Source organism: Natator depressus, chromosome 1, assembly GCF_965152275.1.
Source record: "Natator depressus isolate rNatDep1 chromosome 1, rNatDep2.hap1, whole genome shotgun sequence".
Classification (NCBI taxonomy): domain Eukaryota; kingdom Metazoa; phylum Chordata; order Testudines; family Cheloniidae; genus Natator; species Natator depressus.
In genome coordinates, this window is record NC_134234.1 from 232,390,874 (window position 1) to 232,415,388 (window position 24,515).

Below are 24,515 nucleotides of genomic sequence, written 5' to 3' on the forward strand. Positions count from 1 at the left end.
CAGCTGGAGAAACTGCCATAGGAGATGAGGGCTAGGAAGTAACTAGAGGGCCCCTTTTGTTCATATTTTTAATCCTATGGTGCCACTAAGCCAATATCAACTCTGAGGCCTTTAAACAGAAGTCAAGCCTGAAAGGTAAGGAGTAAAACTAAACAGTTGTAAAACAAACTGTGTTTACTTGCCTTTCGCCATTTCAAGTATCTTTACTTGCTGTTCATAAGATCTGTGATGCTCCTTGTTATCTTCAATGATGAACTTTGACTGCTCAGAGGAGGTACTGGAATCCTTTCTGCTTTCTGGTCTTGGCAGGTGCTTTGGTAAGAACCAGAATGGGATGGCAGCCAGAACACTTAACACACCTGCTATTAAATAACCAAGCCACCAAGCTCCTACCCATCTGGCATCATTGTGAGTAATTGTTATATTGTCTGTGGTACAGGGGGGGAAAGAGGGACACATTTGCATATATAGTGAAAGTTTAAGAGTAAAGCAAATTTTGGAGGGTACCTCTCCCAGTAGAGATTCTTATTTCTTCAACAAAGCCCCAGATCTCTTTTTCCATAATCACCATCCCCATCCACATCCCATACTTTTGTGACAGCTGTGGAGTACTCCTCCCTTTAGAAACTATCAACACTGTTCCTTAAGTGGTCGGAAAGGTTGCCATTGAGGCATATAACCATAATGCTGCCACATCTCCCATGCAGACTGGGAGTTTTTCTTTTGAGTTCTCATATTTCTGTATAATTTGTGATTTTGGGATAAATGTAATCAACATTTATATCACATAAAAATCCCGATTGTATTTTCTCCAGCACTGACACGAATAAACAATCTATCTACCAGTAGGATTTAAAAATATATAATTGTGCCACGTGTTTCTATCAGTGTTTCATATTCAAACTCTGATCCTGTTCATGACAGGTGCTAAGCAACTTCCGATTAAGTCAATAAGAGTCGAAGGGGCAAGTGTTCGGCAGGTCACAAGATCAGTCCAACTGATAGAACATCATCTTATCACTAGAATGGATTTCAAAAATACAGCAACAAATAATAATTATTTATGCATTGCTGTTTCACTTCTGTCCCAGTACGGTCAGGACAAGGAATTCAAAACATTCACTAAAAGACTCTATTAAGGATGGTCAAAAAATTTCCATCCAAACTTTTTTGGATGGAAAACTGGGGTGGAGGTGGGAGGAGGGGGAGTTTGAACAAACAAAAAAATTCATGGAAAGAATCAGTTTACATTAAAAAAAAAAACTGATTTAAAAAAAATTGTCAGAAAAGCAAATGGTCATTGTCAAAGAAAAAAGGTTTTGACCAAAAATTTTCAGTTTTTCTGTTTTCTTTTTTTTTGCTGAAAAGTCAAAAATTTCCTTTGGGGAGGGGGGAATAAACATTTTCCAACCAGCTCTAATTATATGACCTATTTTGGGGTCAGATTCTGACATCCTTATTCATGTTGAGAAGTACTGTATACCTCATTCAGTCCCTTTCTTATACTCTAGGCATTCAGTCTTTAAAAAAAATCCAAAATCCCATTATTTTTGAAAATATGCATGCAGAATAGATCACATTTTTTTACTGACAGGTTTTCCTGAATTCAAGGGATTGTATTTTAACATCTTTCATTTAATTTAAGCAATATTATGATGGGGAAAAATTCTTCTTATGCTGGAAATAATTTTTCAGTAAAATCTTCCAAAGCCAACTATCCTCAAGCTTTTAATTTAACCTGCCTTTTTAGAACACCCATATCATTTACTTTGAAGGATTTAGAACTTTTCAATGCAACACATAGAGTAAACAATTTTTAAAAATGATTTTTCTGACTTACCCAAGTCTACAAAGCCAATGTCAACATATAGTTTGGCACAGAGGGATCCTAAAAGAAAACCAAATACTGGGCCTATAATTGCAACTGTCTGTACACACCCTGCAAAAAAAACAAAAGGAAACTCATTTTTCTGCCTTAAATCACTGTTTTGTTACTGTACACAAGAACAGAGCATGACAATGTATCAGTGAAAAGCGATTGGCATCTTAATATGCAGGACCAAATTCTGCCTTCACACGCATTGGTGCAAATCGAAAATAATCTCATTCTTATTCCCAGACAATGGAATTACTCCAGACTAGCACCATTATATCAAAAAGCAAAAATTGGCTCATTGCATCAACATTTCACTTTTGTTTTTTTGCTGTCCCCCAATTAACAGACCAAATTCAGCCTGGGATAAGTGACTTAATGGAAGTTTGTGGTCCAAATTCAGAAATGCCACCAACAGGGTTGCAAATTATGTATAAAGTGGCCAGAAAATGTGTGTACAGTAACCAAATGTTATTAGTGATGGACAAACCTCCAAAAGGTTCAGCACGTCGCATTGGATTAAGTTCAGATGTTTTTTATTAGGCTCTTATCCAACCCACACACATCTTTTGAGTTTTCAAAATTGATCTGGAAATCTTGCAAGAACAAATTTTGGCATAAAATTTCTGGGAGATCTCACTTCTAACCGGACTAGAAATACTTGAAAGAAAGAAAGAAAGAAAGAAAGAAAAAAAAAAAGCCTCTAGTTGTAAAAACCTTCCAGATGGTATTTCAGTTTAACATACAGGTATGGTCACACCTGACCCACAATAGGGAAAAAGTCCTCAAGTATTTTGACCCTCAACATATGACTGGTTCTGATTCAGTTTGGAGGGAAGATTCTTCCAAGTTCTGATTCTGTTCATAATAGTTTATCTGTCCATAATTTAAACTCCATGCTACATTTTAAGCACCAAATAAATCTATGCTATATACATTTGTATTCCCCTCCAGAGAACTCTGTGTGTAATCCACTAATCCACACGAAGAAGATTTAGTAAGATTAAGGTAGCAGCAGGAACCCAAGGCCAAATTATCTTCTCAGTTAAGATAATGGGATTGCACTGGTGTAATCAAGAGTGGAATTTGGCCCCTAAAATGCACACAGCTTTTAAATAAAACCTTGAACATTTTAACCATGCAAGCAAAATAATCAGGACAAGTTAATTTAATGTCACTCATTCTGCTACTGAAAACAACTCAATTTACTTCTTGTGAAAAATAAGACATTAGGATAAAGTAATTTGATTTATTCTTTTACCAATGTAGAAAGCAGCACTCTCTTCACTGGTATAATCATCAATATACGTAATTCCCAAAGGCTGGATAGGAGTCTCCCCTATCCCACGCAAAAGATTCCCAAGCAAAACATAGATCCACATGGACGATCCAACTTCTTTTTCACATCCTGGATACAGAGAGAGAGAGAGAAACAAGACATTGTTTGTGACATTTTGACATTGAACACACAGGACTCAGTTCTGTCCTCAGATGTACAGGTACCTTTCCTGTTGGCACCTCTGTAATTGGGAGGAAGAACTGAGCCCACAGATTTATTGCAATGATGAAACAACAGTCCCAAGGCCAGTCGGTGGAATGGAATTTTAAACCACTTCTGTGCTGTTTTATGCACCAGATAGAGTGTCTGTGTTGTAGCACACACCTAATGCATTTCATTCAAATGGCTACAATTCTGTAGTATTGTGAGCAGAGGGGAAAGAGACTCTAATGGTGCTTTAGTTTTCTTTAAGTCATACAGGCAAACATCAGTAGAGCCCCTATTGGCTTTGGAATCTATATTTTCCTCAGTGCCACACAGGTAACAGGTTATTTTAATTCCTGGATGGTGCAAATGCAATGACAAAGACCATTTTTTGCAAACAGAGGCCGCTAACAGGGAGTTTCGAGAGGGAGTTTGGAAGGGGTATGGAAAGGGGACGAGGTACACTTTCCATTCTTTAAAACCTTTAAACTAAACTATAATATCAAGACCTCTTGATTTAAACAAAAACCCTATCATTAACCTAGGTAGCTGTAGGAGAGAATGCAGGCAGAAGCCCAGCAGCAGAGTGGGGGCTATCCTGTTTATTGCACTCAGTGTAGCATATATGATTACTTGCCCTGTGGCCGGGTGGCGTATGTGTGCATTTGGTGCAAGGAGCTCCTGACCCTCAGAGACCGTGTACAGGCTTTGGAGACCAGAGTGGTGGAACTGGAGGAGCTAAGGGAGGCAGAAAGGTATGTTCCCGGACACTGTAGATTTGTCCCACCTCCGGTCAGACAGCCCCTGTGCTGTTCAGGAGGATGAAAGGCCCAGGGAAGGAGAGCAGTCAATGGGAACAGAGGGAAACCTTCCCATAGTTGGGACCCTCCTTCCAGATGATGTTGGGGTATCCTCTCGCACTGAGGTTACCTCTCCGGGGGAAGGAACTCCAGTCATTAGGAAAAGGCAGGTGTTAGTAATGGGAGATTAGATCATTAGAAACATAGATAGCTGGGTTTGTGATGACCGGGAGAACCATATGGTGACTTGCCTGCCTAGTGAGAAGGTTGCGGATCTCTCGAGGCATCCAGATAGATTTATGTGTAGTGCTGGGGAGGAGCCGGTGGTCGTGGTACATGTAGGTACCAATGACATAGGGAAGGGTAGGAGAGACATCTGGAGGCCAAATTTAGGCTGCTAGGAAAGAGACTGAAATCCACGACCTCTATGGTGGCATTCTCAGAAATGGTACCAGTTCCACGCTCAGGGCCAGGTAGGCAGGCAGAGCTTCAGAGTCTCAATGCGTGGATGAGACAATGGTGTAGAGAGGAGGGGTTTAGATTTATTAGGAACTGGGGAAACTTTTGGGATGGGGGGAGCCTATACAGGAAGGATGGGTTCCACCTAAACCAAAGTGGATCCAGACTGCTGGCACTTAGTTTAAAATCTGCTGTGCAACCTTTTTAATGTTAAGAGATGGGGGAAAGCCAATTGCTGCAGAGGAGCACGTGGATCAGACAGAGACTTCTCTTAGAGGAGAGTCTATTGATAGAGATTCTCTAGGTTTTTAGTCAGGAGGAGAGGATGGAAGAGGATAAAATATGGGCCAGATCAGATGAGAAACAGTCACATAAAAAAGAATCTGACACATCAGAAAAGGGCAGACAAATAAACAGTGACAAGTTTTTAAAGTGCTTGTACACAAATGCTAGAAGTCTAAATAATAAGTTGGGTGAACTAGAGTGCCTTGTGTTAAAGGAGAATATTGATATAATAGGCATCACAGAAACCCGGTGGAGTGAGGACAATCAATGGGACACAGTCATTCCAGGGTACAAAATATATCGGAAGGACAGAACAGGTCATGTGGCGCCGGGGGGGAGAGAGGGGGAGAGTGGCACTATATGCGAAAGATAATGTAGAATCAAATGAAATAAAAATCTTAAATGAATCCACTGTTCCATAGAATCTCTGTGGATAGTAATTCCATGCTATAAGAAGAATATAACAGTACGGATCTATTATTGACCACCTGACCAGGACAATGATAGTGACAAAGAAATGTTAAGGGAGATTAGAGGTTATCAAAATAAAAAACTTAATAATAGTGGGGGATTTCAATTATCCCTATATTGACTGGGTACATCTCACCTAGGACGAAATGCAGAGACAAAATTTCTCAATACTTTAAATGACTGCTTCTTGGAGCAGCTGGTACAGGAACCCACAAGGGGAGAGGCAACTCTTGATTTAGTCCTGAGTGGAGCACAGGATCTGGTCCAAGATAAACAGGACCGCTTGGAAATAGTGACCATAACATTTAACATTCCTGTGGTGGGAAGAACTCTCAACAGCCAAACACTGTGGCATTTAATTTCAGAAAAGGGAACTATGCAAAAGTGAGGAGGTTAGTTAAACAGAAATTAAAAGGTACAGTGACTAGAGTGAAATCCCTGCAAGCTGCATGGTCACTTCTCAAAGACACCATAATAGAGGCTCAACTGAAATGTATACCCCAAATTAAAAAACACAGTAAAAGAACGAAAAAAGAGCCACCGTGGCTTAACAACCATGTAAAAGAAGCAGTGAGAGATAAAAAGGCATCTTTTAAAAAGTGGAAGTCAAATCCTAGTGAGGTAAATAGAAAGGAGCATAAACATTGCCAAATTAAGTGTAAAAATGTAATAAGAAAAGCCAAAAAGGAGTTTGAAGAACAGCTAGCCAAAAACTCAAAATTAATAACAAAATGTTTTTTAAGTACATCAGAAGCAGAAAGTCTGCTAAACAACCAGTGGGGCCCCTGGACGATCGATATACAAAAGGAGCACTTAAAGACGATAAAGTAATTGCTGAGAAACTAAACAAATTCTTTGCTTCAGTCTTCACGGCTGAGGATGTTAGGGAGATTCCCAAACCTGAGCCATCTTTTGTAGGTGACAAATCTGAGGAATTGTCACAGATTGAAGTGTCACTAGAGGTGGTTTTGGAATTAATTGATAAACTTAACAGTAACAAGTCACCGGGACCAGACGACATTCACCCAAGAGTTCTGAAAGAACTCAAATGTGAAAATGCAGAACTATTAACTATGGTTTGTAACCTGTCCTTTAAATCAGCTTCTTTACCCAATGACTGGAAGATAGCTAATGTAACGCCAATATTTAAAAAGGGCTCTAGAGGTGATCCCAGCAATTACAGACTGATAAGTCTAACGTCCGTACCAGTCAAATTACTTGAAACTATAATAAAGAATAAAATTGTCAGACACATAGAAGAACATAAATTGCTGGGCAAAAGTCATCATGGTTTCTAGAAAGGGAAATCATGTCTTACTAATCTATTAGAGTTCTTTGAAGGGGTCAACAAACATGTGGACAAGAGGGATCCAGTGGACATAGTGTATTTAGATTTCCAGAAAGCCTTTGACAAGGTCCCTCACCAAAGGCTCTTATGTAAATTAAGTTGTCATGGGATAAGAGGGAAGATCCTTTCATGGATTGAGAACTGGTTGAAAGACAGGGAACAAAGGGTAGGAATAAATGGTAAATTTTCAGAATGGAGAGGGGTAACTAGTGGTGCTCCCCAAGGGTCAGTCCTAGGACCAATCCTATTCAACTTATTCATAAATGATCTGGAGAAAGGGGTAAACAGTGAGATGGAAAAGTTTGCAGATGATACTAAACTGCTCAAGATAGTTAAGACCAAAGCAGACTGTGAAGAACTTCAAAAAGATCTCAAAAACCTAAGTGATTGGGCAACAAAATGGCAAATGAAATTTAATGCGGATAAATGTAAAGTAATGCACATTGGAAAAAATAACCCAAACTATACATTTAACATGATGGGGGCTAATTTAGCTACATCCAATCAGGAAAAAGATCTTGGAGTCATCGTGGATAGTTCTCTGAAGATGTCCATGCAGTGTGCAGCAGCAGTCAAAAAAGCAAACGGGATGTTAGGAATCATTAAAAAGGGGATAGAGAATAAGACTGAGAATATCTTATTGCCCTTATATGAATCCATGGTACGCCCACATCTTGAATACTGAGTACAGATGTGGTCTCCTCATCTCAAAAAAGATATACTAGCATTGGAAAAGGTTTAGAGAAGGGCAACTAAAATGATTAGAGGTTTGGAATGGGCCCCATCTGAGGAGAGATTAAAGAGGCTAGGACTTTTCAGCTTGGAAAAGAGGAGACTAAGGGGGGATATGATAGAGGTATATAAAATCATGAGTGGTGTGGAGAAAGTGAATAAGGAAAAGTTATTTACTTGTTCCCATAATATAAGAACTAGGGGCCACCAAATGAAATGAATGGGCAGCAGGTTTAAAACAAATAAAAGGAAGTTCTTCTTCACACAGCGCACAGTCAACCTGTGGAACTCCTTGCCTGAGGAGGTTGTGAAGGCTAGGACTATGACAGGGTTTAAAAGAGAACTGAATAAATTCATGGAGGTTAAGTCCATTAATGGCTACTAGCCAGGATGGGTAAGGAATGGTGTCCCTAGCCTCTGTTTGTCAGAGGGTGAAGACGGATGGCAGGAGAGAGATCACCTGATGATTACCTGTTCTGTTCACTCCCTCTGGGGCACCTGGCATTGGCCACTGTCAGCAGACAGGATACTAGGGTGGATGGACCTTTGGTCTGACCCAGTAATGACCGTTCTTATGTTCAGGTTTTATTTTATGGTTTGGACCAATAAATGTACATCTATACCCAAAAATAAATAAATCACAGCACCAAACCTCAAACAGAAATAAGAAACATGGAGATTTCCGTTATTCATTGAATGTTGAGGTTTTTGAGTTTATTGAGATCCCTGCAGAACCTGCATACACGGCTTTATGGCAGTCATCCCACCTAGCAGGGCACCTGTGAAACTGAAGCTCCTATACTTTAACTAGTACATTGCAGCACCAAGCAGCTGTAAAACCAGCAGATCTATCCCACTGAGAATTCACAATTGTGGGGGAATGCTCAGATGGTGTGTAGCTCTTCCACCCCTGCAATCCTTACCATTCTTCTATATTGAGGGTATCTCAGGGTGTTCCTAAGATCCAGCTATCCCTATCTTGGTTGGACAGCTCCTTTGGGCCACAGGCAGCTGGAGATAAACATTTCTCAGGCTGCTTTAATTTATGCCAGGGATCCTACTAGCCTCTGGCTGGCCCCAGGATTGGAGGAATTAAAAGATGGCATTAAAGCAGGCTCAGCTATGTATCTAGCCTGTAATGCAAAAAGTAGCACAGATATGAAACGAAGATAATTGCCTTTACATGGTTGCTTGGGATATATATTATATATATAAACACAGAAAAACTATGTTAAAAGAGCATTACTATGGTGACAAAGTCCGTGCTCAAAAGTTAAGAAATGCCAGAATTAAGGTGGCTTATGCAACCTTAATTTGGCCCCCTAGAGCATATTGCATTATGATACAGTCTTTGATGACATGATCACGTACTATTTATTTTTTTACATAGGGCCTCTGCCTCATTGGGTGCAAAAGACGGACGGCGCTCACTTAATGAGCAGCTATTTAATATTGTTTTCTCCCTGTTGTTCAATGTGTGGCAAGATGGAGCCATTCTGGGCATGAGTCAGGATTGTGCAGTGAAGGAGGCTGTTGTCTGTGGGACCCCCCTGCTTCACTTGTTGCGGAAGCAGAAAGGTGCATAGTGAATGAGGCAGGGGATACACAGTGAGAGAAGAGAAGAGGGCCTATTGTCACAGCAGTTGAATGCTGCCCTGGAGAACTGGATTCTATCCCTGCCTCTGCCACCGAGTTCGCAATGTATATGTGATGCTGGGCAAGTCACTTAAACCAGAATTTTCACATGTAGTCACAAATTGTGTGTTCCTCACTGTCTGGGTGCCTGATCTGAGACCCTGAGGATAACTCTGCAGTAGTACTGAGTGCTCACAGCTCCAGCTGAAGTCAATGGGAGTTGTGCTGTGCTTGTTCTTGGAACCGGCTGAACACGTTTGGCCAAAATTTCCCCAGAAACATTCAGCCAGAGGCAGAAAACCCAGCACGGAAAATTTCAGTCCAAATAGTTAAAGTTTGGCAACTGAAAACAGGGTCTTATAATGTGAGGTATTGGGCAACCTTCTTAATAACCATTGCTACCAGACCCACCTACATACATACACAATATTTTTTTTAAAAAATGGAATATTCTTACCTGCATTTATTTTGGCTTGAGACCTTTCTAAGACTGAGAGCGGTATTTGACCTTTATCCTGTAGACATGGGGAGATGCTGACAGTAGAATTGGTGGAGGAAGAAAATATCTCATACCTATAGCTGTGTAAAAATCAACATCTTTACTCTTCCCCCGTTACAATATATTACAAAAAAAAAAATTCATTGCATCCTCATTGAAGATAGGCATGTACCAAAGCACTTAAATGAAGTCTCAGGTGCATCTGATTAAGGGGATCCCAACAAGCTGCACGGATTACAGGTTATATATACACATGATTGAGAGGGGTTAGATAAGTAAATGTATGTTGTAAAAACATTGTACTGTATGAAGTGTGCATGTGGCCACATTCCAGAAGCCCACCCGGTATTCAGAGTCCCAAATCTGATCTAGTGTAGAATACAAAATAGTGGGAGTGTCCTCTGGGTCCTACATATTTCTTTCCTACTCACTATTTTCTGTTTTTATTCATCACTTTATCATAGAGGGCTCCAATGGGCTTTAAATCACACCCAGAAAGGGCTGACAAACGTCCACTAATCAGAAATGAATTTCAAATTTGAATAGATCTTGATGGAATATTTTTCTATTATTTGCTCAACTATAGTAATAAAGAATCTATTTGTAATAAACAATTAATAGTAGTAACCATATTACTCTCTGTTCCCGTCAGCACTTCCACAATCAGTGTCTATGTAGTTTAAATAGGTTCATGGGCAAAAGGTAAGTTCTGTGCTAGTGCATTTCTTTCTGAACTGAAAGAACAGATTGCTTTGCACTTACCGTCCCATAAAGAATTGGGGCATCGCAATTAGAAATGTTCCGGCTGACATTATTAGGCAACCAACTCCAATTATCTTTGGCCTATGAAGTTTCGCTCCAAAGTAGCTTACAAGAATTATGATTAGGAGATTTCCTTTGAAAAATACAAAAAGGTACCTTGGATTTACAACACATTCATAAGTGAACTACTTGTAAACTACATGCTAAACCATGGCCTATATAACACGTGTTGGGGGTCCACAGAAAGATGGCTGCTCACATGGTGGTGGGTCTCCTCCTTGTTTCCAAATATTTGTGCAAGTGTCCAGGATCAGTTAGGAAGAACATGGGCACCTGTAGAAACAGCTGGAAACGAGGACCTAGCCACATGCCAGTCATTAGAAAGAGAAGTGGAATGTCAAGCGGGGGAGGGAATGAGGCAGCCAAGTAATAGGACTTCGGGTACCTTAGCCAATATTATATTCCCAGGAGCGCTAAGATTCCACAAAACACAAAAGGGATTTTGACATAAATCCAAAGGTTTGATGGTAACTTTACATGATGTCATGCTGGAAATCTCCGTGCAGGAGTACCCTTGATCCATTGACCAATGGAGGCAATATAGGATTTGACCTTTGTATGCTCGCCATTTACCAAGTCACAGAGCTATCCTGGCTGGACTACACAGGAGGGAATCTCACAGTGACAACGCCGGAGGAGAGAGGACTGAACATTGAACACGAAAATTATTGTCTTTTGTCTATTGCTAACACCAGTGCCAAACCCTTTTAACACTGCTTCAAGGTAACCAATAACCTCCATGGTGCATGTCTCTGGGTGGACTTGCCTAAGGAAAGAATAATACATGGTCTGATATATGCAGCTCGCTTACCACTTAACTACAGAGGTGCCCCCCTGGAATTTTTCCCCATGGTACACACCATCAGTCCCTGTGGAGCTGCTGGCCACAGCTTTCCACTCCCCAGGTCTTTGCCAGGCTCAGCTCCTGCCTCCCAGCATCACACCCCCATCCCTGGGAGGGGGACAGGATGAGGCTGGGCAGGCTCCTTGCAGGAAGCCCTGAGGTAGGACTTGCCTCACCCTGCAGCAGCCACAAGGCGGAGCAGCACTGGCCTCCCCACTGCCCAATGTGCTCACTCAGGTTTGGCCCTGCAGCCCCTCCGTCGTGACAGAGGGAGTGCAGGACCAAACCTGAATTGGCAGTGGGGCAGCTGCCAACATTGCCACTCCTCACCACTGCCAATAGTACACTCAGTGTGTACTGTGCATACAACTGTGGGCACCACTGTTGAATTATGTGGATAAGTAAAACATCTGCAGCTCAGGCCACACTATGAGTGAATCAGGCTCAGCCAGAGCCCTGCATTGTGCTATCTAGGGGAATAGTCTATACCCTGGCTATCACATTTCTCACAATAAAATCCCTGTCCATGCTGGTTCAGAAAAACAGTGCTAACAAGAACCATCTCTAAAGCAGCAGTCACCACCACAGTTTCAACCATTACATAGTCAGGGCCATGTTAAGCGCAGTCTCATCACTGTCACACCAAACGTAAACACATATTAAAGGCCACATTTGCTCTTGCCAGATGAATCGTACTTAATTTCAATAGGCCTATGAGATTTGTACGATCATTTGCCACAATGACGGGTGGCATTAGTTTTGTCTGAAAATGAAAGCACCACATACCAATTTCAAAGCTGCCGTCAATAACACCAACCAAAGAAGAAGGGATATCAAATCTTCTTTCTATTTGGGTGATGGTACTTTTTAGATAACTTCCTGACAATGCTTTAGCGAAGTAAACAAAGGATAATGCGCCAAGAAATATCTGTGAGAGAAGTCGATGGTGATTAAGATCATACTATAACAAATATTTTGTTGTATTAATTGAATTAAATGATTTAAAAATACTGTTATTAATTATTATTATGAGTGATTTTTCCTCGTGTTTGTGAAAGGTGCTGGATTGACAATCTTCTGTTTATCCATAGCTCATGGACAGCAGCAGTTCAAATTTCCTTCACTGTCTGGTCCGACAACACCGCTATTATCTCTAGCAGGTGACAACAAAATGACAAAGCAAACCCTGTCTCTAGGGCTAGGGGGATAATTCAGCCTCCTGTAAAAGCAATTAGTGTCAATTTTGATGGGGTTTTTTTCATATGGACACTTAGGGAATAGACTGACGGTGGCAACCCATGGACCAGCCATCCAACGATAATAACTTTAAAACCTGAAAGTTGTTCTTACTGAAGTCACTGCAGAATCTGCTACTGTGGAGCAACTTGCAGAATAGGGGCTTTTAAACAACCCCAACCTTGACTGGATGTTAACCAATAAGCATGAGACAAAAGGCGCTGCATCCCTTTATCAAGATCCAGAGCCACCCTCAAACCTTCATATGAAAATGTCCTTTGTAGAACGTTCCTTCCCCCATCAAACCTCCTGTCAAATAGTAACTAAAGCGTATATATGTTTTTCTCTTATGTCTGAATGATGGGGTATATAAACCCCACACTGGGATAGAAGAGGGTTAAGGAGCAGTTCTAGGCCCCAGGGGTCCCATCCCACTGCACCTGCAGAGCCTGCTCCAGCAGGAGGAGGAGTATAAAACCAAGCCAGACAGCCCAGAAAGGGGGACAGGGATAGCAGGTGGTGGCAGACCTATCTGAGAGCGCCTGAGTAAGGGTACAGTGGGAGCTGTTGCTGCAGATAAGGGGGGTCTGCAAGCAACAAGTACCCAAGGCAGCAGAAGAGGACCAGATTAAAGATCTTTAAGGATTAAAGAACCCTGCACTCTAGCTTTTCTCACATTGTTTGTGAGAATGTGACCATGCACTGAGCTGAGAAAGTAAATGGCAGGAAGTGGTCCAGGGAAGTAATCTCAGAGCATGCTTGGGTGCTTGATATTACTGCCTCTCACACAACCCTGGGTCAGAGCCCTGCAGAGAGGGTGGGCCTGGGCTCCCCTACCTACCAGCAACAAGGATGACATAACCCTTCTGCCTCCTTGAGGTAAGAGAGATAAAGACATTGTAAGCCCTGAAGTAAGGTTGTGAGGTCTTCAGGGGCCCGGAGCTGGGCCAGAAACACTTTCTGGGAGGATGTTGGACTTTTACACTTTATTAGACTCTGTTACCCCAGAAAGGGGTGGACTTCAACAGTGACCTGGGAGGAGGGACGAGTTACTATCTGCCAGAAGAGAGACCATTATTGTGCTGGAGTGACAATTGGGCTGGGGACACTAGCGATGGGGGAGAGTTGGGACCTAGCCATTACGTGGTACCATGAATAAGGCCAGCCCTAACACAGACTAGATTTCTGTGTACTGTATCTGTTAAATGGAGACTCCCCACATCTCTTTTTTCAGAGCTAGTTATTTTCATTCGGATGCAACCAGCTCCAGAATAGTGTGAAACACCATGTGGTTTCTAGTGGAGGCCACAGGTCATTTTCTCATTATCAAACAAAGGCTGTGCTGACTGCACTTATATGGCTTTTCTTTGTGTAGGGAAAAACCCATAGCAATGATGCATGTCACAATGTATAACACACACTGAGGGCCACACTTTTCCCGATGCTGTGCATTTTTGACTGTCCTGAGTGCAATTACACAAATTGGGGTAAATCAAGAGCTCCATAGGAACACTTCCTTCCTAATACATAATTTGGTCTACTGATTGTAGAGTTGGTTTTAAAGTTTAATGCAAACTTTCGCATTGCATTTTTTAATTTCCCAGTGTCACACTTGCATTGCTTCCCAGCACAGGCTGCTACCCACGGAAATCTCCCAAGTGCCTCCTATAATTTAAATAAAACTTTCCCCACTTTGTATGGTATGAACAGTATTTCCTACTAAGAGGGCTTTCAGAAAGCTTTCCAAGCAAATAAGCATAACTGTCGTTTTCCTTTATGTGTGCGTTAATGACTTTGGATTTTATATGGTCATGTAAAAACATGAATACGATTTTCAGGGGTAGATGATGGACTTCAAACCTCTTCATTTTCAAACATATTTTGATGTCGGTTTTCTTAAATGTCTTGGAAATACCTAAGAGGGAATCTGACCAGTAGGTAGCAAAAATCCTCCTGAGTTACACTGGCAATGTAAAAATGTCCAGGATGTTCCATCCTTCTCCAGCTCACCGCCAAACAGAGATAAAGTTGGGTATTGACCTCACCATAAATCAGCCGGTGCTTTTTTTAACAAGTAAACCTAAGTGCAAAGTTTGTGAAAGGCTGGCCGTTTACAAAACCAATTTGCCAAATTTCCACATTATTCAAGTTTTCTAGAGATTAACTGCCCCAGCTTTCCAGGCCCGGAAGCATGATAGCAGCAAAATTTCCAAACTGGACTAATTGTTTGAGCTATAATATCAGTGTATTTTGGAGGCAATAAGCTGATTCCTGAGTGGCTGAACTGTGACTGAAGGTTTATTCAATGAGGGAATCCGATTACTGTTGAGCAAACAGAGGGGCAATGATCTTATTGCTATTATAATGCATGTTTAATTAATACAACTTATTTTTAATTTCTCAAAAACAGTGGCCCAGTTCTCAGCCTTCAGTGGATACCTGCGGTAGTAGAGGAGACCAATGGGAATATTCAGGAGTTTATGTTGTCAAAGTTGTCATTTTATTCTGTACAAAATTACCAGAATCATTGTATCACAGAGCAAATGATCTGTTACGGGCTGTTATTTACAGGCTCCAATCGCATTGAAATCAATGGGACTCTTTCCATGGATATTGGCTCAGCCTGTAACTGGTTACAATGGAAAACCAGAAGAAGTAAAGAATGCGAAGGGGAGCAAGAATTAGGCAAAGCCAAAGATGTTCTGATTCAGGCTGTGACCACATATACCTTAGTGAGCTCAGTTCACACCACAGCAGAAGCCTATCCCTGGACTGCAGATTGCAAGACAAGACTGGTTGCACTTCTGCTGCCTGCTTGTGCCGGGCTGGGTTTCCCGAGGGAGTTCTGTTCTCGGAGGGTATCGTGATGTGAACATGTTGGGAACATTATCACACTGCCATCCTACAGGAGAGTGCTCTCATTCAAGCACAGCAATTTTGGGTGGGCTCAGAGTTTGATGGGAACCAAAAAAAACCCCACATTACTGTTGGCATTCAGGGCTCTCTCATTCATAGCACCACAAATCAAAATTCATGTTTGTTCAATCAGTGAAGTGTCTAAAGTAGTAGGAATCATTTTTCAAATTCCAGAAACCTATGTTAACATGGCTGCCAATTTAAAAAAAAAAGACATTTACTGACCCCACACTCTGGTACTACAGACATTTTCTCATTCCAGAGGTTCTCAAACCGTGATCCGCAGACCACTGGTGGTCCAGTCAGGTGGTCTGCGGATAGTTCCCTCTAAGGTGCGCGCCTGGGTGGCCACACATGAGAGAATGAAGGGCCACCCACCTACTGAGTGGAGAACCATTGTACTATTCTATTGTTAACTCAGGGAAATACTATGGGCTTGTAACTGTGGGTAAATATTGGTCATGAATAGTGACTAGTGAACACACATTACACGTGAGTCTGAACCATGGACCCAGATCTGAACATCCTCAAAAGTTAAGGAAATTTGAATCAGCATCAGAACTTCATAAATTAGATCCATCTATACCACTTTTACACTGAACGGGGAAAGGGTAACATTCCAGTGAGAAATATACTGGGGGAAAAAATGCATCCAGCAACAAAACCTCAGCCATTCAATGGTCTGTGCTGTAAAATTCAGAGCTCTTCCTTACCTTTATACCTCCACAGCATGTTTGTTTCTCCTTGGAAGCAGAAGATTCAGATTTAGATGAAGACCTGTCAATTGGCAGGATTATGGTTTTTGAGAACAACTGAGCATTTTCTTTTGCTGAATTCTCCATGATAATATTCCCTGTCTCTAATCTAGAAGACAACAAGAACATTTTAAAAGAGTAAACTAGGGGCTCAGCACTGAAAGCTCATGTCACATAACATTAAAACCTGCAAAACTGCTTCCTATGCAGACAGCAGTTAGAAGTTTATAATCAAAATAGAAATGGGGAGTTAGAAGTTTACTTATGGAAATTTGCAATCAGATTACCTATACAAGTAAGATAAAATTACTATCATACACCATAAACAAACTGTGTTTTCATTCTCTATCAGTGCTGCATAGATTTGATTTTGCTAGGCATTTGACCAAGCATCGTTAGTTGACTAAATATTGCTCTAATGATTTCTATGTGAAGTTAAAGGTTTATAGGTAAGCTCATTGTTTTAAGTGTCACCAAGTTTGCTCTACCCCCTTGATATCAGTCAATGAGCAACATGAAAAATAATGTGACTTTAATTCTCGATGATAAATTTATCTCCTTTGCCAATTCAGATGGGGCCATAAGTCTTGATGATCTTGTCAACGATTACAGGAAAAAAGCCTGACCTTGTGTCTTGGCAGGTAAATAGAAGGAGGTAGATTAAAAACCAAATATTTTGTTTTCAAATATTAATATAGCCGCAATTCTTAAAACCATGCCTACATACCACTGTGCCTTGTTAATCATTTCAGGCCCTAAATCGGTTTAGGAAATATTTTTAATCTCTTGTGTTCACCTATATAAGCAACCCTTGGTTTCACAGAACAAAAAAGACTGGCCAAAAATAGGGAAATGTTAAAGCTGCCATTGTTTTATAGAATCATAGGCATGTAGGGCTGGAAGGGACCTTGAGAAGTCATTGAGTCCCGCCCACAGTGTTATGGCAGGATCAAGTAAACCTAGACCATCCCTGACAGGTGTTTGTCTAACCTGTTCTTAAACCTTCAATGACGGGGATTTCACAACCTGCCTTGGAAGCCTATCCCAGTGCTTAACTACCCTTATACTTAGAAGTTTTTTCTTAATATCTAACCTAAAGCTGTTTTACCGAAGATGAAGCCCAGTCCTACCTTCAGGGGACATGGAGAACAACTGTTCACTATCCCATTTAGAACAGCCTTTAACATATTTGAAGACTATTCTGAGGTGCCCCCCCAGACTTCTTTTCTCAAGACTAAACAAGCCCAGTTTTTTTAGCCTTTCATTGTAGGCCAGGTTTTCAAAAGCGTTTATCTTTTTTGTTGATCTCCTCTGTCCACACCTATCCTAAAGTGTGGTACTCAGAACTGGACACAGTATGCCCGCTGAGGCCTCACCTCTACCTAGCTGTGCAGGACAATTACCTCCCATGTCTTACATATGATGCTTCTCTTGTAAGTACCCCCACAATAGTTGCCTTTTTCACAGCTGCATCATATTTTTGACTCATATTCAATTTGTGATCTACTATAATCCCTATACCTTTTCAGCAGTATTACCACCAAGCCAGTTATTCCCCATTTTGTAGTTGTGCATTTGATTTTTCCTTCCTAAGTGAAGTGCTTTGCACTTGTATATATTGAATTTCATCTTGTTGAATTCAGACCAATTTTCCAATTTGTCAAGGTCATTTAATTCTCATCCTGTCTGCCAAAGTGCGTGCAGCCCCTCCCAGCTTCGTGCCATCTGCAAATTTTATAAGCCTGCTCTCCACTCCATTATCCAAGTTGTTAATGAAAATATTGAATATTATCAGATCCAGAACTGATTCCACTAGCTATACCTTCCCAGTTTGACAGCAAACCATCGATAACCACTCTTTGAGTGCAGTCTTTCAACCAGCTGAGCACTTACTTTACAGTAATTTAATCTGGCCCACATTTTCCTAGTTTGTTTATGAGAATGTCAAAAGCTTTACCAAGAAAAATTACACATAATGCTCCCCTCAATTCACTAGGCTAGTAACCCTGTCAAAGAAGGAAATTTGGTTGGTTTGGCATGATTTTTTCTTGAAAAGTCCATGCTGGCAATTCCTTATAACCCTATTATCTTCTACGTGCTTATGAACTGATTGATTATTAATTTGTTCCATATGTAGATGTAGAGATGTAGATTTAAGATACAAATCATCACAACTTTCCAGGGCATCTGTGGAATAAGTGGTTGTCTCTCTGGAAACTTAGGTGCCAATCAGATGTAGTGTTAGTCTTAACCATATTTAACTAGAAGTACAACTTTATGCAAATATTTGCCTAATGAATGGATGGAGCCTTTCACTCTATCTGGAGTCTCAACCAGATAGAAGGAGGCCATGAATGAGAAGTAGTATACTTCCATTGAGAGCATTCCATCATGCCAGTGGAAATAACAGCTGATGACCTGTTTTCACGTGACAGGGTATTGAACTTTGTCACCCTGACCAAAGCCTGAGTAGGGCTTGGAAAAGAAGTTTATTTTCATGCCAGCACTCCTGTGTATCAGACAGGAAAGCTGGTTCTGTGATTAGGGCACTAGCCTGGGACTCTGGGTTCAATTCCTGCTTTGCCACAAACTTACTGTGTGACTTTGGGCAAGTCAGGCCATGTCTACACATAGGCACTGTAGCTATGCCAGCATAACCCTGTAGCATAGACACAGCCTACAGTGATGGAATGGGTTTCCTGTTGCTATAGGAAATCCATCTCCCCCATCAATGGAGGCCTTCTTCCATCAACCGACCTCCATCTACACCAGGGGTTAGTTTGCCATATCTACGATGCTCATGGGGTGTGGATTTTTCATACCCCTGAGCACAGTAGCTTTGTCAGCCTACATGTTAGGTATGGACTTAAACCTCTCTGTGTAATAGGAAAAATAGCACATCCCTAGCTCACATGGTGTTGTGAGGAGAAACATTATACAGAGTGATGTGCTCAAACACTATGGTGATGGGGGGCATATAAGCACACGTGATACATAGTACACCAGGGGTGGGCAAACTACAGCCCGGGGCCCACATTCGGCCCTCGAGCTCCCGCTGGGGAGCAGGGTCCTGCTCCAGCACTCCTGTCAGTAAGTGGGGTCGGAGGCTTGCCCTGCTCTGCGAGTGCTGTGGCTCCGCACAGCTCCTGGAAGCAGCAGCATGTCCCCCATCCTACACATAGGGGCAGCCAGGAGGCTCCACACACTGCCTCCGCCCCAAGCACCACCTCCACAGCTCCCATTGGCTGGGAACTGCAGACAATGGGAACTGTGGAGGCGGTGCTTGGGGAGGAGGCAGTGTGTGGAGCCTCCTGGCCATGCCTCCGTGTACAAGCTGGAGGGGGGACATGTGCCTGCTTCCAGGAGCTTCTTGAGGTAAGCGCCAACTGGAGCCTGACCCCCTCCTGTGCTCCAACTCCCTGCCCCAGCCATGATCTCCCTCCCACCCTCCAAACCCCTTGGTCCCAGCCCGGAGCACCCTCCTGCACCCCCAACCTCTCATCCCTAGCCCCACTCCAGAGCCCGCACTCCCAGCCGGAGCTCCACCCCCCTCCACACCCCAACCCCCTCCCCCAGCCCAGAGCCTCCTCCCACACCCTGAACCCCTAATTTCTGGCTCCACCCCAGAGCCCACACCCCCCAGCTGGAGCCCTCACCCCCTCCCACACCCCAACCCCCAATTTCATGAGCATTCATGGCCCACCATACAATTTCCATACCCAGATGTGGCCCTCAGGCCAAAAAGTTTGCCCACCCCTGTAGTACACGGTGTCGGAACTAAACAACCTTTGGAGCACATGAAGCTTCCTGAGTCCCCCAGGCTGGAAGGGGATCTGGCAGAGAGCTACAGCTCTACCATGTTCTCCTGGAAGCAAGAGGTAATGAACAGAAATAAAAGAGGGTGAAGTCCTCCTCACTGCTACAAGAGGCACAGAAGATCTGCCACCTATATTCCAGAGGGACCATGAAGGGGACTGCATTCTGATAGACACAATCACTGAGAAATTTCAATAATACTCTGATCTCTTGGGATAGGCACATTTTCTAAGAACCTGCTCCCAGATGAGACAACTGAGCGTTATTCTCTGAACATAGGTATTAAAGATAAGAGTTAAGATTTTTAACTCTTAAAATTAGTTAAGATATGGACTAATTAAAGACTAAATTATCTATGGAATAACTGAGTATCACTGGCATCAGTGAGCACTGTTACAGGGCACCTATTGTACGGGAGTGAATGTATGTAAGAGTGCCCAAATACTAAACCAACGGGTGCTTTAGCAATGTGTGTAACAATAAAGTAATGATAAGACACCAAATGCATTTTGCTTGTGAATGATCAGAAAAGCCACCAAACCATTAGGCCTTAATTGCAGTCTCTGGTAAGGAAAGGCCAAGCCAGGAATAGCAGTGTAGGCCCATTAACTATATCACCTGGAGAAGTTTTCACAACAACTTGCCAATCTGTGTTTCTCTCCAGCCAGTACTATCCATGCCTCGCTTTAGGAGTATCACAATAATTCCACATTAAAAATAAAAGATAACAGTAATGACACAAATTACTAGTGGGAAGATATTTACGTTGTCTTTTTCATTACTGTATAGTCCCAAACACTTGAATAACAACCTCGGACCGAGGCCTGATTACATGACTGTTTTGGATGACAATGACAAGGACTCAGAACTCGGTGTGCAGCAGTCTAGATCTGCAAAACTACATCAAATTCTATTTTGTTGTACATTTTATTTCTGGTATTTTTACATTTAAAAGTACAAAGCAAGGGAAGTTAAGCATTACATTGAATAACTCCTTCCTCTAGAAATATATTGGGTCCTGATGTAACATTGAATTCAAGCCCTGTGTATTTCATATGGATATATATTTTGCAGGATATCTCCTGTCCATCTGAGGGCAACATCATCAACATCGTTCTTAGTTTTCCTCAGTACTTATTCAGGCAAAATTTCCAGTCAGTGGAAGTTTATCTGAATAAGGAATGAGGGAAAATGGAGATGTATGTGCATGCGTATATATATACACACACATACACACACACCCCACTGTACAAAGATTTAAAAAAAAAAAACAGGCTATAAGGCAAGATCAACCCCTCATATCTTCATGCTACAAAAACATAACACTTTCCACTATACAGCAGTAACAATTATTTGCAGTACAAATATTAAAATACGTTTTCATTTTGAAACCAAAAAGACTATATAAACCTTGAAACTAAAGCACTATGCAATCTGAAATATTAATTTTTCAACACAAATCACAAAACATTGTATGGCGTGGGTTAGTGAACCATAAACTGACTTGGGGTGATCTGATACAACATAGTTCTTTAATGGTAACTGACAGTTGCTTAGACTTCTAGCAGAAGACAAAAACAACAAGTTTCAACTGTGGAATCATTAAAACTACACTACAGTATATCATAAAAACAGAGATAAATAGGTATACACACAATTTTATAAATAGTCATAGCTTTGTACAACCATACACTTGTAGAATTTTACTATTCTTTATGAAAGAAAATAATCTAATATGTAAAATATAATCCTCTGACATTAAGACACACATTAAAATGGGTGAAATTACATTCTAACCCACTCATTGATATTTCTTAGATAAACATACAATGCATGTATTCATTATCTCTGTATGGAATTTTCATTTTTTCAAGTGGATCTCTTATCTGGAACAACAGAATATAATCCATACATAGTCTTACCTACCAGTAGTTTACACTACCCCTACAATCTTCCAAAATACTGTTTGTATATTCTGTGACAGTTAAGGTATTTGGTCCCTGAGATGTAGGCAGTAGATAGTGTTCTCCAAATATACACCAAGTAAGTGTGACTACCTGACTGCCTTCAGAAGCACTTTTACTAGTGTTGATTTATCTTTCTCTGAGGCTGAATCATGTTTCATAATCATAATGACTATCAACAGCGCCACTTGGAATTTATATAGCACTTTAACATCTTTCAAATGGCATAAAGACATGAATAATCACTGCCGTTTCCTTGAATTTGTTTTTTTTTTTTAGCAGTTCTGAGTCATTTGGGGGCCATTTACTAGGGACTGAAAAAGGGTAGGAAATAGAAATCAACTAGCTATTGAAGTGGGCACCAAAAACTACATAGTGTTCTTTTTTTTTCTGTTTTACCAAATTCTTCTCTTACGTATAGCTGATCAACCCAATAGCTTCAAGGAAGGGGTACGGGCATAAGGGAAAGCAGGGGCTGGTTCTGATGATGTAATAATGACAATTTTTAAACAACTATCCCCACAATGGAAGAGCCTCTCTCAGGGAAGGCTCTGGGAATAATATGGAAGACACCAAACTAAGACCTTTTGGGTTCTACTGAGATAGATGGTGGGTTTTTTTTGTTTTGTTGTTGTTGTTAGTCTTTCATATCTTTTACCACAGTTATGGCAAATCAGGAACAGCACAAACCAATGGCATTTTGCCTTAAAATTGCCGTCAGTGGGACTATTTACATAAATAAAGCAGATGGAATGTGGCTCTCTCAGATATTCGAAGGAAAACAAAAGACTATAGATGAATAGATTGAAGTGAAAAAAACTCTTCCACTTTTAATTAATCGTTTTGTGATTGAAACAGCCTGTTGAGCTTGGCTCAGCAGCAGGGCAGCTGTGTCTTAGACATACATAGATGACTGATATTCTGTTTAATGGAGTTCCTGGCCATGGTATTCAGCAATCTCGCTTCCCTCCCCAAGAGGGAGGAGGTTAAAGCACTCACCCTCCTATTTTCACATTTCTCCCTCCAGCTGTCCAGGGTGCTGGAACCCTTCTTCCTGAAGAGCAGAGAAATAGCACCCCTGCTCACCAATTTATGACACAACATTTGCATTACCTCTGCTTCCTCACACTCAGCACTATATCCCACACAGCTGGTGGGGATACAGTGCTGCACCCTGCTGTATGGTCTGAAAAAGTGTGTGTGTGTTTACATGTGTGGAGAGGGTTGAGCAGACCAGACAATTCCCCAACTACCCCTGAAGAGACACTTATTTCACCCTTCCAGCTCCAGTCCTTGACAAACCCTTTCCCTCCCACAGGATCCCTGAAGGTGCATCTAATTTGGCAATCAACTCCCTCTCATATTTATTACCATCCAACACCGAAGGGCATTAACTGGACTGGAGGGAAAAAGGGGGAGGGACTGTGCAGTTAAAAATATGAGCCCACGAGCCTGTGAAAAATGGATCTCAAGAAAGAAGAGAATTAAAACCATATCTTACCTGGCAGTAGCAATCCCAAAGGATGGTGTCTACCAATTTACAGTAGGTGAGTCCACACACACACAAACACACACACACACAGAGCCCAGCCTGGAAGTGGCAAAAGTTTGAGGGAAAACCTCCTCTTACAAGCTACTCAGCCCAGAGAAGGTAGATCTTACACTGGAGGTAGAGAGAGTGAGAAACATAGGGGGTGGGTAAACTGCTGTCTTTTGTTCTGCTTGAGGGATCTCTGTGTTTGTCTCCCCCGCCCCCATCCCCCACCTTGTCATTTCCCCCCCTTTCTTCCCTCCTATAGATTGCAGGACACTAATCACACTGCCAAAGCAAAGACCATGGGTGCTGTGATCTCAAATCCTGGAAGAGCAGTTAACCCCCTCCATCCCCTTGGGATTTTTTCTTTGCAACTTGATAATTCTTTTTTTAAAATTTAGTCCTGATCTTCTTAATTGCGTGTTCCCAAGAAATAAAAGACTTTTTGGGGGGGACAACTTGACAAAAGAGGAAAGAGTGGGGGCTGTAGGGAAGAAAGGGTACTCACAAAGCTTTCTCTTTCTATCCAGAGATTCTTTTACGTCAGCAGTTCTTGGTGGTCGTGATTTGCATCTGAACCTTTGAGACCATAGAATTTTAAAATATGCCCTGCTTCCCCAGAAGCAGAGTCCCCTCATACATGTACCAGGAGGGAGGGATGCATTAAAGTGACAGAAACTAATTTCATACGAGCTCCCCCTTTCTTAAAACTTTGAAAGCTGGCAGTGGACCTTTGCCAAAGGTAAGGAAACTTGTTCAACACGGGAGCTTCTGAAACCTTCCCCTCTGCTCCAGCCCTGTATTTTACTGATCTCTAGGTTGTGCATGTTTAAATGGCTGCATGAATTCATACAAACATGTTCTATTAAAGAGGGTGATTAGTTGCAAGTGCAACCACTGGGATTGTGAGTGGTTATAAATCCAGCACGTTCCACTAACTTGTGAGATTTAATTAGACGAACATTGGAAGGTATTACTGTAAATTCTTCTTCCTTCCCCCTGCCCCAAAAGGGTATGTCGCTATGGTAGCTAAAACCTCAGTG

The 24,515-nt window shown here is 41.7% G+C and overlaps 1 protein-coding gene across 5 annotated transcripts in view; it reads right to left on the reverse strand.

Annotated features, from left to right (window-relative positions):
- SLCO1C1 (solute carrier organic anion transporter family member 1C1) overlaps nucleotides 1-24,250 on the reverse strand; it is a 47,860-nt gene extending 23,610 nt beyond the window's left edge. For 3 of the 5 annotated variants that reach the window (XM_074937997.1, XM_074938024.1, XM_074938016.1), the window contains exons 1-8: nucleotides 23,440-23,612; nucleotides 16,117-16,267; nucleotides 12,038-12,179; nucleotides 10,348-10,480; nucleotides 9,544-9,665; nucleotides 3,135-3,281; nucleotides 1,841-1,939; nucleotides 183-428 (exon numbers count right to left, since the gene is read on the reverse strand). In XM_074937997.1, the coding sequence (XP_074794098.1) occupies nucleotides 183-428; nucleotides 1,841-1,939; nucleotides 3,135-3,281; nucleotides 9,544-9,665; nucleotides 10,348-10,480; nucleotides 12,038-12,179; nucleotides 16,117-16,245 (1,018 nt within the window). In that variant the 5' untranslated portion in view covers nucleotides 16,246-16,267; nucleotides 23,440-23,612. Of the gene's footprint in view, nucleotides 1-182; nucleotides 429-1,840; nucleotides 1,940-3,134; nucleotides 3,282-9,543; nucleotides 9,666-10,347; nucleotides 10,481-12,037; nucleotides 12,180-16,116; nucleotides 16,268-23,439; nucleotides 23,613-23,980 lie in introns of those variants that run through there. The other 2 variants (XM_074938003.1, XM_074938010.1) reach the window with 2 other exon arrangements.
- Nucleotides 24,251-24,515: the final 265 nt, after the last annotated feature.